Source organism: Archocentrus centrarchus, unplaced genomic scaffold (assembly GCF_007364275.1).
Source record: "Archocentrus centrarchus isolate MPI-CPG fArcCen1 unplaced genomic scaffold, fArcCen1 scaffold_63_ctg1, whole genome shotgun sequence".
Lineage (NCBI taxonomy): Eukaryota > Metazoa > Chordata > Actinopteri > Cichliformes > Cichlidae > Archocentrus > Archocentrus centrarchus.
Window position 1 is genome coordinate 496,795 of NW_022060280.1, and position 17,663 is coordinate 514,457.

Here is a 17,663-nt window from a genome sequence, read left to right on the forward strand (position 1 = left end):
TGGATTAGTACTGACAATGACAACAAAATAGAAAATATACAAAATAAACTGTAGATACTATTCTCAGATAGTTCTACTTACATAATAATCCAGTACTTTAAAAAATATTAAAAATTTAAAAAATAATTGTCTGTGTAGATTTTCAGTCATTCAAGTCACAATAGTCTCAAGAGCTTGAAAAATGGCAACTGGACTTCTTTAAATTTTTTTGAAGACATTTCACCTCTTATCGAAGAGGCTTCTCCAGTTCTAATACCAAAAGGTGGAGAGTCCCAGGTATTTAAACTCTACTGGGGGTTGTCCCCTTTAGAGGTGGTCATTGACCCACTATTGATCATGTGTGTCATCACATGAGCCAAAGTGTATAAAAAGGCATGAGAGACCTTGCCCCAACCTTATCATGTGACCTATATAGGTCAGCTGAAGTAAGTTGTGAGTGGGGGTTTACACACCTGGGAAAGGATCTCAAGACTGTATTGTAGGTGGCTGACAGCTGTTGTCATAAGCCACCTCCTCTGTTAAATATGGTTGTTCACAGTTGACATAGATGGCTTCTTTTACTCCTCTTTCAAACCATCTGTCTTCCCAGTCCAAAATGGGAACATTGGCATCCTCAAAAGAATGTCCTTTGTCCTTTAGGTGCAGAAGTCAAACCTGCTACATAAGGGATGACAATGTTGTTCCATTTGTCACTCTATTTCTCCCTAGTTGGTGTCTCAGGGTGGGATAAGGTCTCACAGTGGTTTCACTTGAAGCCCCTGGTGGTAATGACCCCATTAGGATTTAAATATCTGGGACTCTCCACCTTTTGGTTTTAGAACTGAAGAAGCTTCTTGGAGCTTCTTGAGGCGAAAAATATTATTACTTAAAGCCTGACACTGACTCACACCGAAGAAGAGAGAAAGAAAAGACTTCTCTGTGAGTACAATGAGTATTGTATGGATTTTGTTCAAGTGCACTGTGTGTCTTACATTGTTGCGAGGTGCATTAGTGTAGACAGGATCTTCTGCTGCCAGAGCAATACTGCTCATAGCAATGACAACCAGGATGGACATCTCAAAATAACGCAGACTCACAATGTAGTGACATAACCGCCTCACACTGAAGAGAGAGAGAAGCCAAGAAAAAGTGAGTAGCTACTATCGCTTCACCATTCTTCTCATATACTTTCTGGACATGAGATCTAAAAGATGTTTTAAGGGTGAAGCTACAGATACTGCCACTCCCACCCGGCTGATAGCAGCTGCCAGTCGGCTGCCAACTGACTGTCAGCAAGTTTCCAACCGCTGAGAGTGACCTCTCCTTCTCCTGGGGTGTATCCACTTTCAACTATAAAAGCACCCCTTTCACTTAATTGCTTATATATATATATATATATATATATATATATATATATATATATATATATATATATATATATATATATATATATATATATATATATATATGGCTTGCAAAAGTATTCATACCCCTTGAACTTTTCCATATTCCATAACTTTTCCATACAAAGTGGTATACAATTGTGAAGTGGAAAGAAAATTATACATGATTCAAAACATTTTTTACAAATAAAAAACTGAAAAGTGCGGTGTGCATAAGTATTCAGCTCCCCTGAGTCAATACTGTGTGGAACCACCTTTTGCTGCAATTACAGCTGCAAGTCTTTTAGGGTATGTCTCCACCAGCTTTGCACATCTAATGACTGAAATTTTTGCCCATTCTTCTTTGCAAAACAGCTCAAGCTCAATCAGATTAGATGGAGAGCGTTTGTGAACAGCAGTTTTCAGATCTTGCCACAAATTCTCGATTGGGTTTAGGTCTGGACTTTGACTGGGCCTTTCTAACACATGAATATGTTTTGTTTTAAACCATTCCATTGTAGCCCTGGCTTTATGTTTAGGGTTGTTGTCCTGCTGGAAGGCGAACCTCCACCCCAGTCTCAAGTCTTTTGCAGACTCCAACAGGTTTTCTTCCAAGATTGCCCTGTATTTGGCTCCATCCATCTTCCCTACGATATTTGACAGTGGGGATGGTGTGTTCAGAGTGATGTGCAATGTTAATTCTCCGCCACACATAGCATTTTGCATTTTGGCCAAAAAGTTCAATTTTGGTCTCATCTGACCAAAGCACCTTGTTCCACATGTTTGCTGTGTCTCCAACATGGCTTCTGGCAAACTGCAAACGGAACTTTTTATGGTTTTCTTTTAACAATGGCTTTCTTCTTGCCACTCTTCCATAAAGACCACATTTGTGCAGTGCATGACTAATAGTTGTCCTGTGGACAGATTCCCCCATCTGAGCTGTGGATCTCTGCATTTCGTCCAGAGTCACCATGGGCCTCTTGACTGCATCTCTGATCAGTGCTCTCCCTGTTCGGCCTGTAAGTTTAGGTGGACGGCGTTGTTTTGGTAGGTTTGCAGTTGTGCCATACTCTTTCGATTTCCAGATAATGGATTGAACAGTGCTCCGTGAGATGTTCAAAGCTTGGGAAATCTTTTTATAGCCTAAGCCTGCTTTAAACTTCTCCACAACTTTATTCCTGACCTGTCTGGTGTGTTCTTTGGACTTCATGATGCTGTTTACTCCCCAATATTCTCTTAACCAACCTCAGAGGCCGTCATGGAGCAGCTGTATTTGTGTGGAGAAAACCAGGCACTGCTCATAACCTGTCCTATGCAATGCCAACAGTGAAACATGGTGGTGGCAGCATCATGCTATGGGGGTGTTTTTCAGCTGCAGGGACAGGACAACTGGTTGCAATTGAAGGAAAGATGCAGCCAAGTACAAAGATAGCCTGGAAGAAAACCTCTTCCAGAGTGCTCAGGACCTCAGACTGGGCAAAAGATTCACCTTCCAACAAGACAATAACCCTAAGCACACAGCTAAAATAACAAAGGAACAACATTCACCTTTGGAACAACTCTGTGACCATTCTTGACTTGCCCAGCGAGAGCCCTGACCTAAACCCAATTGAGCATCTCTAGAGAGACCTGAAAATGGCTGTCCAAAAACATTCACCATCCAACCTGACGGAACTGGAGAGAATCTGCAAGGAAGGATGGCAGAGGATCCCAAATCCAGGTGTGAAAAACTTTTTGCATCATTCCCAAGAAGACTCATGGCTATCCTAGCTCAAAAGGGTGCTTCTACTCAATACTGAGCAAAGGGTCTGAATACTTATGACCATGTGATATTTCAGTTTTTCTTTTTTAATAAATTTGCAAAAATTTCTATATTTCTGTTTTTTTCTGTCAAGATGGGGTGCTGAGTGTACATTAATGAGAAATAAAATTAACTTTTGTGTTTTTAGCAAATGGCTGCAATGAAACAAAGAGTGAAAAATTTAAAGGGGTCTGAATACTTTCCGTACCCACTATATATATGATAAATGGACTAGTTCTTATACAGTGCTTTGCTACTCTAGCTGAGCACTCAAAGCACTTTATGCAACATATTTACATTCACGCATTCACACTGCACTATTATTTTTCTATATCAAACATTCATACACATTCATACTCCAACGGTTGCATTGGAGAGCAACTTGGGATTTAGTATCGTGCCCAAGGACACTTTGGCCTGCAGACAGAAGCAGCTGCAAATTGAACCACCAACCTTCCGAATAGTAGGTGACCTGCTCTACCTCCTGAGCTATAGCCAACCCACCAAATATTTCGCAATACCAATACATACCATATTTTACGGACCATAAGGCGCACCGCATTATAAGATGTACTATCAATGAACGGGTCTATTTTCATACATAAGGCACACCGGGTTATAAGGAGCATGATAAAACATATGTAGAGTGAAACAAAAGCGTCTGGTAAGTCAAACTTTATTCACCTCATTCACAATAACTAAGAATATTGTTCAGTTGTAACAAATACAGAAAAATACACACATCTTAAATCATTCATCTTCCACAAATCCATCAAATTCCTCATCTTCAGTGTCTGAGTTGAACAGTTGGGCGATTTCGGCATCAAGCATGCCGGGTTCCCTCTCGTCATAATCCGAGTCAGTCTCGTTGTTGTTACTGTTTTGTTTTGGTTGCGGCACACAGCAACCATTTAATTGTTAATAAAAAGGGCAACTTTTGCTGGCATTCTGTCGCCATCTTCTTCAACGTCTTAACAGACGCCACAATATATTCTTTATTAATGAGGGTAAGAACAAGTCATTTCTTCATTTTATATAGAAACCCTTCATAAATCCTGTGCACCTGTATATTTACCGATATAAGCAAAGAAAAAACATTTAAAAAAAAAAAAAAAAAAAAAAAAGGAAATCCCTTTTTGACTCAACACCGGAAACCTGAAAACTCCACTGTCACCGTGTTTTGTGTACATACAGCGCTCGTACTGCATCCCTTCATACGCTGCGGCGTCGCCCGGACATCTCTTTGGCACCGAGGGGGACAGCACACACAACCCCGGACCTTGATTCGTCCTTTAGCAACTTTTGAGACAATCGAGTTTTGTTGCACAAAAGTTGGCAACAGTGCCGGCCACCAATCGCCAGATTACGCTCAAATCTACGGGCAAGCATAGATGGAAACAGGCCAGGAACATGTACAATAAAATCCATCACTGTTTCCTGCGGTTTACTGCATACGGTTTCCATTTTTGGAACAATGCATCCACTTCTTGTTGAATTTATCTCCAATTTATCTCTTTGGCTGCTTTCCACACCTGCTGCGCTGCACTCAGCCTGTTCCTGTCTAATATCGTCAGTAGAGTCATTTTGTGAATCGATGATGGCCTATTTTAGAGAATTCAATGAGGTCTTTGAACTGATTTGCCAGACCGAAGGCCATATCGTTGCAGACCACGCAATGATGCAGTGGTGTGGATGCCTCGGCCATCGGCGGTCAGACGGCAACACTCAAATTACACAGACCAACCGACATTTTCTAACTATTTTAAAAGCGTACACTAGGTATTACCCCCTCACCCCCCCACCCCCCACCCCCCGTTGTACGCTTGGTACACTCTGGAAAATGTCGATATTTGTTAAGCGTCCCTTACCAAAGTCGCACTAAAACCTTTTTACAGACTTTTGAGCACAGTGTACCACATAAAATTGGTTCAAGGTCAGTAAGCAGAACAAGAATTCATACATTAGGCGCACCGGATTATAAGAAAATTTAAGGATTTTAAGTGCGCCTTATGGTCTGAAAAATACGGTACCCTAAAACACCATTAAAATGAACTAAAGGTTTATTTGTTCATATTATAATGATTTTTTTTTTGTTTTTTTAGCAAAACATGCAAGGTAGTATAGGAGTTTGAGGGACGATGTACCTGAGCTAAACAAATGATTCACCATCTAGGATTTTGACCTTCAGAATTCTATGTAGTCACCCAATTAGCATAAATTATTTTAATCAATTACTTTAGTTATCAAAGGTTGCATAAAATGTCATAAAATGTTCTTAAGGTAATAGTAAAGCACAATTAAACAAGAAAACCTGGAAACTGTATTGATTTTGTCAAACGTGCTCAAAATGCTGTTACCATGGAAATGGCTTTTTGAGCACACATATCTGTGTATACTTTGTTTGTGTGTTCATTCACAACATGTACATTAAGGAGACTTAGTTAATTGAAGGGTACTTTACTAGTTTTACTATTCGTAAAACTAGTAAAGTACCCTTCAATTAACCAAAAGGCAGACAGTGAGAGCTAATTGCATACAAACAGGATTTCTATGACCTTAGCACTCGCTGTGGCATAACATATGAAATAAAATACCACCCAACCCATACATGGTGCTATAAGGTGATTAGGTGAATGAAGGAAACCTAGGTGACTCACGGATTGGTCTGTCCAAAGATGAACATTGAACTGTAAGGCAGGATAGGTTTGGGCCCACTTGGAACTAGATCCTCCAGGGTCTTCTCGTTCATGGGCATTGTTTCGCAATCAATACTGTTCACTGGAAAGACAGAAAATCAGACAGTGATAATGCTCACTGCAGTGTCACTGAATATCGGTTATCATCGGTTTAAGATCATTATTTCTTTCAAATAACTTTGTACTCAGAATACAATCGAAAAAGGAATACAGTGTCTTCCACCTTTGTTGATACAGTCTGATAGCAGAGGAAATCTCAAGTTCATACTTTCCATGCCTGTCTTTCATTATTATAAAATGGACCGCTCAAATCAAGTAATCTGATCGCACATCATATATTAACTGCATACAATACCAATGATCACACAGTATCACATGGTACCTACTGTACAAGAAGAAAGACAGTTTTATGCAGTTAAGCTCAAACAAGAATGTGATGATGCTTTCAATTGATGGATGAAGTTTATTTTCTCCTACCTTACCTGCTAACATGGACAAATTGCTATCTAGTACAGTTTAGCTGTTTCAGCCAGTTTTTTCATCAAATCAGGAGATTTGGAAAGTTGATGTTTGCAAATGACTGTATCAGCTACCATTACAAAATAACTAATTCCAGTAAATGGCAGTATTCTTAATATACCTTTGGTTCTGAATTTCTGTTGTGACTCCTGTATAGCTGCACAAGCTCATACCCCTCATTTGTAAAAATCCCAAACCATTTAAATGTGGGCCTCTCCTGTGCAACAAATCCAAGAGAGCTTCACGCCATGAAGGAGAAGAGCTAATATCAATTTCAAACAGCCCATGGAAGAGCTACATCTGGCAGGTATTTTTGTTGAACCTCCTCAGGTTATTGTTGTACTTTTAATATCAGATACAAAAATTAAAGCAAGAAGCTGTTCTCCGAAACTGTAAACAGTAGCTATGAAAAAGACTTTGTATCGGTGGCAACTGAACTAATCTTGATCATATTGTGTCTGATTCCTGTATTCCTTATTGGTACTGACTTTGCATGAAGGTGCTCTCTCCAGGTGGGGAGGTGATAGTCACAGGAGGAATCTGGATGGAGGTTTGTCCAGTTCGTCTGACATTCCTCTGGTTATCTGAGTCTTCTATATGGTCAGGAGGCCAACTAGTACCCCCAGAGCCCTGCTGGGGGGAGACAGCCAAGGACTCACCCTCTGAACCCCCAAACCTGTGCCAAAAGCATAAATAGCATCTTAGATGTTATTTAAAAATATGTTCTCAAATAATACATCATCCACGTAGACACTACTGTCAATAATAGTTTGTTTTGTTTAACATGGGCTAATGGATTTGTAGTCCACATTTCCCTTCTGTGTCCTGTGTTCCCCTGTCTTGTTTGCCAGTATTAGTAAGTTGTATTCTAGTTCTTTCACTGTGTACCATGTAATGGACTGACTTCTGCAGGAGTTTATCCTTGTTCTGGTTGAGAAGCTGGTTCAAATATATACTTGTAAATGAGCGGACCCTAAATAAATAAAGTAATCTATCTATCTATCTATCTATCTATCTATCTATCTATCTATCTATCTATCTATCTATCTATCTATCTATCTATCTATCTATCTATCTATCTATCTATCTATCTATCTATCTATCTATCTATCTATCTAAAGAGGCTGTCTCCCTTTTTATTAAAATTTGTTCCTGTATTAGCCATTGTAAATTAAAAATGTCAGAACTTTATTGACCACTATTAAGTAACCTAGTTGGACTCAAATGTTAAGCTCTGCACTTTTTCTTAGTTCTGTGTCACTGGATGGAGGAAATCAAATAGTGAAGTACAGAAAAACACTTAAAACCACTTTAATACACTGTTCATGTGATGTGGGTGTTAAACACCCAGAAAATGTACCTGTTAAATTCAATCCAATATGCTTGAGTACAGAGCCAAAACAAAAAACAAAAAACCCTGTCTCTGTCCTTTCTAACTTTGCAGATAATAACAAAAGTATAGCAACCAAAAAGTAGCCTAGTTTTTACCTGTGGCTGTGGGTTTTCTCTCTGTCATTGGACTCCTCTCCTTCTACCATGGACTGTCCCCTGGATCCATGAGTGCGATGCCTCTTCCTCTCTCTGTTGGCACCACTCTCTCCTCTGGAATTCCTGTCCCCGTCCCTATAAGATGACCGTCCATCTTTGTGGCGAGATCTTCGTTCTCCCCTCCCTCCACTGCTTACTGTCCCATTGCCACCTCGGGACTGCCGGTGTGAATGATGATGGCGGTGCTCTCTCTCACCTGTGTTCCCCCCACCTCCACCATCATCCACTGAGCTCTGATTGTGGTGCTTCCTTCCTCCCTCCCTGCTGCGGGACCTCTCACTCTTCCCCTGTTTTCCACGGCTGCTGTTGTGGTCTTTAGAGCGGCTGTGATGGACATGGTGCCTCCCGTCTTTACTGGCTTCACCATTATCATTGGTTTCCTCTTTTGCTCTGCCCCGCTCTCTGTCTTGGTGGTAGTGGTGACGACAGGGCTTGTGAGGCACAGAGGGTGGGTCAGTGACAGTGTCAACCTCCTCTGGCAAGCAGGTCTTATGGTGTTGGTGCCGGTCACTGCCATTGTGGGGCTCAACAACCAGCGGTCGGTCAAGGTGAGTCTTCATGTCAGGGCGGATGTGGAGGGCCGAAGATATGCGCAGGCGTTCCTCTGACTTCAGCTCACTGTACAGTGCCTCACAGCTTGCCCGGTTCTGTTTTCTCAGCTGGCTGGCCCTTTGTTCCCACACTGACATTGTCTTCACTGACTTCTGCTGCTCCTTACTAGAGGATGGGAAGAAGAAACAGACAAATCATAACCACTGAAATATTTATTTTAAAATATAAAATACTGAATATATTCTGAACCCTCTACTTTGATGTCAGTGCCACAGTTTTGTCACAACATTCTGTCAGTTCTACAAATGATAAAAGCATTTCCAATGGATACACTGACAGGTATGGTCTCCATTGTGACACTCAGTATGTATGTATTTTATAATTCATAGCGCATAAAGTCAGCTGTACATTCTCTTTTACATCATGGTGACACACAGACTCTCTAAATGCTGAACGACTTACAGTATGACCAAAATGCAATGGAGCAGTACAGCAAAGAACATTTGTCACAGTACACTGTGGAGACAGCACATTTATGGATATGCCTGAGCAAACGTGGCTACGTTACCATGCTTGACATGCTGTAATTTTCTGTCAGTGTCCATGTATAATACTTTGAAATGGCTGGTTGCATGCACCCTTCAAAGTGTGTGACGTGAATTGGACTATTTAGGATTTATTAGTGGGAATTTACATGTTGAATTGCTCTTTGCCTGGCCCATCACCCAGGACCAATTTGCCATGGGAGACCCTACCAGCCCCCGGACAACATAGCTCATGGGATCACTGGGACACACAAATCCTTTCACCATGATAAGGTGGCAATTCATGGAGTACCTGTGGTGTCTGTACTGCCATGCTAAAGTCTGTGTTAAATGCATGTATTGTCTCTTCTTCCTTAAGGGTTCATGCAAGGGAAATTTGATTTAAACATCCTGCACAAAGAGGCCCCTTTGCAGGCTCTCTTACTTCCATATAAGGCATTGTCCATATGTCTACTATAGGTTAGGGGGTTGAAGTTGTTTTTATAACCATATATGGGAGTCAGGAATGTGGTGGGTTTGCCAACATTATAGTATATAACCTTTGTTTCTTCTTTAATCTGGGAGCTAGGGCGATTAGAGACTTACCCTCTCCCAGGCCGCGAAGGAAAGCGCCTGTTTTGACACTGTCTGTTTCTTTGCAATAAACTTTTGTATATATGCATTAAGACTTTGTCAGCGAGGATTTTTTCCCAAGAACACATCACTGAAGAGACAGCATACCGATTCACAGAGGAGAAATTTCCAACAACCCCAATGGAAGATACACCAAGGAAGCTGTTTACCCTGCCCAGGATAGGTTTACTGTGGGTGCATCACCCACAGGAAGTGTTGTGGGAGTCAGGTAAAATGTGTGTTGGGCAGAGGCCCTGCTGGACCGATCCCTGGCTATCGCGACTGGCTATAGGGACATGGAAGGTCACTTCTCAGGAAGGAACCTGAGCTAGTGCACGAAGTTGAGCGATACTGGATAGATATAGTCGGGCTCACCTCAATGCATGGCCTAGGCTCAGGAACCAGTCTCCTGGAGAGAGGCTGGACTCTGTTCTAGTCTGGAGTTGCCCTCAGTGAGAGGTGGCAAGCTGGAGTGGGTATTCTTGTATCCCCTCAGCTTACTCCCTGTGACGAGAGGGTTGCTTCCCTGTGCCTTTGGGCCGGGGAACAGGTCCTGACTGTTGTTTGCACTTAAGCGCAAAATGACCAACCCTGTTTGGAGTTGCTGGGTGGGGTGCTCCAAAGTGTTCAAACATAAGGATTCCACAAGTGCACACGGCACCAGGACACCCTAGGTCGCAAGTCCATGAATGATTTTGTAATTATATCATCAGATCTGTAGCCATATTTTCTGGACACTCAGGCGAAAAGAGGCGCTGAGCTGTCAACTAACGGTGAGTTGGATTAGGTGGCAGGGGAATATGCTGGACAGACCCCGCACACCTAAACTTCAGGTGAGGGTGCACTGTGAATGCCTGTTAGAGGCCTCAGTCAATGAGATCTTCAGCTCCCACCTCTGGCAGAACTTCAGCAGCATTCTGGGGGAGTCTGAATGGACCAGATTCTGCACCTCCATTGCTGAGGCTGCTGCTCAGAGCTGTGGCTAGGTGGTTGGTGCCTGTCATAATGGTAATCCCTGAACCAGATGGTGGTCACTGGAGGTGAAAAGGGCCATCAAGCTGAAGAAGGAGTCCTATCAGGTTTGGATGGCCTGTGAGACTCCGGAGGCAGCTGATGGGTACCAGCAAGCCCCTGGGGTGGATGAGATTCGCCCTGAGTTCCTGAAGGCTATGGATGTTGTAGGGCAGTCAATTTACTGGTCAATCTATATCCCTACCCTCACCTATGGTCACGAGCTTTGGGTAGTGCCCAAAAGAATTAAATTGCAAATACACGCAGCAGAAATGAACTTCCTCCGAAGGGTGACTGGCCTCTCCCTTAGGGATAGGGTGAAGAGTGCAGTCATTTGGGAGGGGCTCAAAGTAGAGCCGCTGCTCCTCCACATTGAAAGGAGCCAGTTGAGGTGGTTCAGGCATCTGACTAGGATGCGCCTGGGTGCCTCTTGGGTGAGGTGTTCTGGGCATGTCCTACCAGGATGAGGCCCCGGGGCAGACCCAGGAAAGGCTGGAGAGATTTTATCTCACGGCTGGCCTGGGAACGCCTTGGGGTCCCCCAGGATGAGCTGGAGGAGATAGCTGGGGAGAGGGAGGTCTAGGCTTTTTTTCTTAGACTGCTGCCCCAGTGACCTGGCCCCGAATAAGCAGAAGAGGATGGATGGATGGATGGATGGATGGATGGATGGATGGATGGATGGATGGATGGATGGATGGATGGATGGATGGATGGATGGATGGATGGAAATTACATGTTCCAATGCATTAATATCAAGTAAATCTGATCATAGCACAGTTAAGGAAAAACTTTATCCCATGTTCTTAATACACCATCATCCTGCAGGTGTATTCTTTGTACTCACCTTCTTCACAGAAAACACACTGCACTACATTCCTGTTAAGAGGTAGATGGAAAACATGGAACTGGACTCGCTGGATGAACAGAAAAGCCCTTAACATGCTATGCATGACAAGAATGCAGGGCAGCTCTGTTTTATTTAAATACTCTTTTTTCAGACACAATGAAAACATGATTATGTATGCAAGAAAATGTATGCAAGTAATTGGCACTATCAACCACCTTGCTTGCAGGCAGCTGGGTTTTTACCTCAGGTAGTGATGGACTGGGGTGCAGACATAACTCCTACAAACACATAAAGGGAGCCACATTGAAACAAATAGAGGGAAAGAAGGAACTTCAGACAGAAACATGTCATAGGCAAAAGCAGAGGGCAAATCAGCTTCAGGAAACTCAAAGGAGGAGGGAAATGTACAGCAAAGATGCTAAATTGTACAGAAAGCTAAAGGAAATTGTTTTTGCTCAAAGGAAGCAGGAAAATAATGATGAGACAGGACAGAGATACATAACACTGACTATACACTTGTGTTTCTAAAGCCTTACAGAGCTGAGAATTATTTGCCTTGCAGCACAAAATCTGAATTTGTTATCAGGGAAATCATGAGCTCTAAATGAAAACAACCTGCTAGTTACTTATGAGTAATGTATAAATACTGCTTTATCTGTATAATGTAAACTAGCTAATGATTAACTAATGATTATTTAATTTTTAAAAAAACAGAAAAGAAAACATTATATCTCCAAAGCCATACTCCAGTAACTCAGTCTTATAGTAGATAAGACTGAGTTACTGTACAGCAAGTATCAATCTACAGGCCTGAATGAATCCAATGCAAAACTGCCAAAACAAACAAACAAACAAACAAACAAACAAACTGCAGCTAATTACAAAAACTGAGTCATCATCACAGATCCATGACTTACTTACATGCTTACAGCCTGGATAGTTCCCCCCTTCATAACAACTGTGGGTGAATTTATTTATAACTCATATATGTGGATACAGGAACTATGAGCAGGGCTGGTTTAAATGACAGGTGTGCCAACACAGGCAGCTGTAGATGATGGATGTCTGCTAGGCCTCACCTTATTCCAGTCACTAAACTGGGCCTCTACATCATGATTCCACTGGTGGTGCCTTTGGATCATTTTAATGCAATTTTCTGGCTGGCTTGCTGTGTGTTACAGTCCATCTGTGAAATTTGTGCTTCCTTTTCAGTGAGTGAAATTCTAGTGTTTGTAGCAGATATCACATTTATGTGCAGCTTGCTAACCACTCTACATCCAGCTATAACTTAGCATGCCACCCTCTGATCCAAACTATTTCCATTTCAAAATGAAAAGATGCCTCCTATTTTTTAATAAATTAATCATTAAGTAACTAACTGCTGAGTAATGGCTACTTTCTCATTCATTTCTTGTCATTAAACTGCTGCGGCTGGCAGGAGTGAGGACCTCTAAGCAGACACCAGAGACACCGGGGTAAACTCAAAACACAGCTTTAATGCTGGAGACGGGGTTGCAGACACACAAAGGGAGCAAACTTAAACTGACTGACAGACTGAAAAACTGAGTCAAGACCGCAGGATGAGGAAACAATGACAATGATGCGACAAAGACTGACTGGAACAAAGACAATATAAACACACTAGGTAACGAGGGGATTAGGAACACCTGGGAGGGAGACACAGGAATGAAAACTAAGCTAATGTTACTGTATTTGTTTCTGTGCCCAGAGTGCAACAATGTTACCCAGCAAAAAAAAAAAAAGTTCAATGGAAGGAACCTAAATTGTCTCACTCAACTAGGGAAATCGGCCAACATCCCTTGTTCACGGCCACTGGCCAATGAGCAAATGATTTCACTGATGTTAGTGGCTCATTTCGAATTTCAAAAATGTGTTTGACTACATTTAAACTCAAAGATAGCATGATTATAAAAGATTTATTTATAATAATGATTACTTTGTTTTCCTAACACAACAGGATAGCTAAAAAACAGAAGTGAAAAAAGGCAGTTATTGCCCAAATTGTTATCTTCTATTAGAACATGGCAATAAGGAAATATTAGGATATTACAGCCAAATGGACTGATGTGAAATATAATGCAGCATAATGCCTGGGGTAATTTAGAAGAGTAGTTCTGACTCACAACCCTTATCTTCTCTACACTTGCAGAGTGTGTATCACAGCTGAGCATTTAGCTGAGCAGAGCATATTTGGTACTCAGATACTGCATTATACCATTTTCATTTTGAAACGGTGTCGTTTTGATGCGTTTCGGATGCGGAGTGAAAACGATGTGTTTTGGAAACGGGGTCCAGAGCGGAGCGTTTCATTGCATTCTCGTGTAAACACTTGAAACCGGGATGATTTGAAAACGGGCGACTCGCACATGCGCAGTATGGTTGCGACAGCCACAGTTTTTCGCACATGCACAAATTGATAAACAGTACTTGCGGATTCACGAGTGCTTCTTATGCTTTTCTTGTGTTTTTACCGTTTTGTAATTCAGCGTTGTGTGCACCAGTGATCCAATCTCATCGTCAGTCCACACAAAACCTCTCACATTGGCCGTTTTGTAAATAATGAACAATTTGCCACACTACCTACTGTGTCACTCCACGCATGCGCGTCTTGCCTAAACAAACTTTGCAAAGAGAAAACCAACACCAACTTGTGGCCTGGCATGGGAACTACATCGTTTTCATCGTTTCACATGTCTGAAACGCTATCGTGTAAACGGAAGGCTGAAACGCATCAAAACGACACCGTTTCCAGTGAAAACGGCATCATGTAAACGGGGCCTAAGTACTATTTGAACTGATATACAACTGGGACAATGAGTCCCCTCTTGACTCCTGGCAAAAAAGTCTGGTATTAGCAGAGTCATTCTTTACATATATAATACTCTGATAAAAGTTGAAGTACTAATTAAATTCTTTACTCAAGTAAAAGTGAAAAAAGTAAAGGCTCTGAAATGTATTTTAAGTAAGAAAGTTAAAAAGTAGCTCTGAAGAATATTTCTACCAGGTATTTTTGTGCACAGCTAACTGAACCTTGTGCCATATTAATAATAGCATAGTACATGGGAATACAAACTTCTTTTTTTTTTTTTATTACTTTGCCTCCACACCTTACCTTTAAATATAATCTCTCTTCTTCCTCTCATGTCCTGTCTTTCTTACATCTTCCTCCATCTCTGGGGAAAGTTATCTATCACTCTCTTCTTTCTCTGGGAAATATAGTGGCTATACCTTTAGGTAGAAGACACAATGTGTAATAAACTGTACACAGTTTGTGTGTTGGTTGACATTTGTTAAGCTGAGGAATGTTGCATCCGAAATTACTTGCTGCTTAAAAACACTCCCTTTATGCTCCCTGCTCTTCTGTAACTAGCTAGATGCTGAAGCACCCTGGACCGCAACTTGCAGACATCTGCAACAAAAACACTTTGATACCTGAGTATAGCACTATAAATGATGCATAACTTATATGCTTTTGCCTTTTTTATCTTTTTGGATGTGATGAGCCCTGGTGATCATTTTGATGAATGAAGGTACACTGAGATGTGAAAAAAATTCCTTGAAATGCATTAAACCTAAAGTAATGCGCCTGCTTTGAAAATGTAAGGAGTAAAGTACACATATTCGTGTAAAAATGTACATAGTAAAAGCAAAAGAAAAATAAATATTCAAGCAAAGTACAGACACTTGAAAATTCTACTAAAGTACAGTAAAGGATTTGTACTTTGTTAATTCCCAGCTCTGGGTATTAGAGAAATTACACAGCCTAAATCACTATTATTGACTGCTCACCAAAACAACTGTGGATGTAGTGTTGTGATATGTAGGGAATTTAGCACTGTTGTTAATGTTACAGCATGTGATCTTTTGTAAATACATTTATCTTATCTGATGACCAAATGAAAAGACTCTTCTAATTTTTTTATTTTGGTCATCTTTTGGTTACTCAGTTACTAATGCTTTCTTAAATGCTTTTGAAGAATACTGAATTTTTACAGTTAAAACTTAATATTTAACACAAATTGGCGTTATTTTTTTCCTTTTATCATTAACAAATCCAATGAAAAGTATGCACCTCAGTTCTAGCCTGTGTGTAAATAGTTCAAATACTAATGGATTTATACATTTATTTAACACAGTTGGTCAGTGCAATTTTTTGCAAATATCACTTTAACAAAAGGAAACAGGAATGTATTTGTTTCAGCAAGTTAATCTACATTTGATACACTGTTGAGAATTTGTGGCAGAGATCTGCATACAGGAGCAAATCACCTAGTAAGCACAATGCCAGTTTGGTGACTGAAAGGTATACCCACAGGTATTTTTCCATGCATGTGTATTTATTAAAATTTACCTCTCAGAATGCAAATTTTTGGAACAAGATTATTTAAAGGAATCATACATGTGTGATTTACTAAGGTTTAGTAAGGTTTTCAATGGGCAGCTTATTGCAAATTGTACTGAAAATAGCAACGTTAACACAATTGGCCATTTCTAACAGAGTTGAACTTTATCACAAAAACAGATTTATTCTGCCTCAGACTGAAATAAGTTGATCAAAACTGTGCTAACACTATTATTTTGGTTAGTACATTACTCACTCCTTCATCTGTTCTGTTCATTTTTGGCCTGCTAGTGGCAGCTCATGGTAGATCCTGGGTGAGGGTCCAGACAAAGAGCGGTTCAGAAGACCCCTTATGGAAAAAAGGGAACAGTTTACCCTGCCCGGAATAGGGTTACCGGGGCCCCACCCTGGATCCAGGCCTGGTTAGGGAGCTCGAGGGAGAGCATCTGGTGGCTGGGCATTAGCCCATGGTGCCTGGCCGGGCACAGCCCAAAGAGATGACATGGGTCTGCCCTCCTGTAGGCCCACCACCTGCAGGAGGTGTCATAGGGGTCGGGTGTAGTGTGTGTTGGGTGGTGGCCAAGGGCGGAGGCCCTGGCGGACTGATCCGTGGCTATCAAGACTGGCTATAGGGACATGGAATGTCACCTCTCTGGTGGGGAAGGAGCCAGAGCTAGTGCGTGAGGTTGAGAGATACCAGCTAGATGTAGTTGGGCTCACCTTAACGCATGACCTGGGCTCTGGAACCAGTCTCCTAGAGAGGGGCTGGAATCTGTTCCAGTCTGGAGTTGCCCTCGGTAAGAGGTGGCGAGCTGGGGTGGGTATCCTCATATCCCCCCGGCTTGCTGCCTGTACATAGGAGTTTTCACCGGTGGATGAGAGGGTTGTTTCCCTGCATCTTAGGGACAGGGAACAGGTCCTGACTGTTGTTTCTGCTTATGCGCCAAATGACAGTTCAGAGTACCCACCCTTTTTGGAGTCCATCTGGTAAGAGACTTCAGTGGTCAATGACAGTGAGACCTGGAGGGGCGTGATTGGGAGGAACAGCCTGCCCGATCTAAACCCGAGTGGTGTCTTGTTATTGGATTTCTGTGCAACCACAGTTTGTCCATAATGAACACCATGTTCGAACATAAGGATGTCCATAAGTGCACGTGGCACCAGGACACCCTAAGTCGCAGATCGATGATCGATTTTGTAATCGTATCACCAGATCTGCAGCCATATGTTCTGGACACTCAGGTGAAGAGAGGAGCTGAGCTGTCAACTGATCACCACCTGGTGGTAAGGTGGCGGAGGAAGATGCTGGACAGACCTGGCGCACCTAAATGTGTTGTGATGGTGCACTGGAAAAGCATGGCAGAAGCCCCAGTCGGCGAGATCTTCAACTCCCACCTCTGGCAGAACTTGGACAGCATTCTGTGGGAGGCTGAGGACACTGAGTCTGAATGGACCATGTTCCGCACCTCCAGTGTTGAAGCTGCTGCTCAGAGCTGGGTGGTTGGTGCCTGTCGTAGTGGTAATATCTGAACAAGATGGTGGTGACTGGCTGAAGAAGGAGTCCTAACAGGGTTGGTTAGACTGTGGGACTCCGGAGGCAGCTGATGGGGTAAAACGACTATCGAATGGCTTTGAAGCAGTTCTGGCAAACCGTCAGGTGACTCAAGAGGGGAAAGCGGTGCTCTACTCACATGGTCTATAGTGGGGCACAGCTGACATCAACTGAGGCTATAGCAAGGTAAATGGACTAGTTCTTATATAGCACTTTTCTACTCTTACTGAGCACTCAAAGCACTTATACAACACAT

At 42.0% G+C, this 17,663-nt stretch overlaps 1 protein-coding gene across 1 annotated transcript in view; it reads right to left on the reverse strand.

Moving 5' to 3' along the window:
* Positions 1–17,663, reverse strand: part of cacna1ba (calcium channel, voltage-dependent, N type, alpha 1B subunit, a) — a 266,901-nt gene that overhangs the window by 102,550 nt on the left and 146,688 nt on the right. Inside the window, exons 19-23 of the mRNA XM_030725575.1 lie at positions 11,735–11,770; positions 7,866–8,642; positions 6,866–7,053; positions 5,820–5,940; positions 972–1,101 (exon numbers count right to left, since the gene is read on the reverse strand). Of these exons, the coding sequence (XP_030581435.1) occupies positions 972–1,101; positions 5,820–5,940; positions 6,866–7,053; positions 7,866–8,642; positions 11,735–11,770 (1,252 nt within the window). The remainder of the gene's footprint in view (positions 1–971; positions 1,102–5,819; positions 5,941–6,865; positions 7,054–7,865; positions 8,643–11,734; positions 11,771–17,663) is intronic.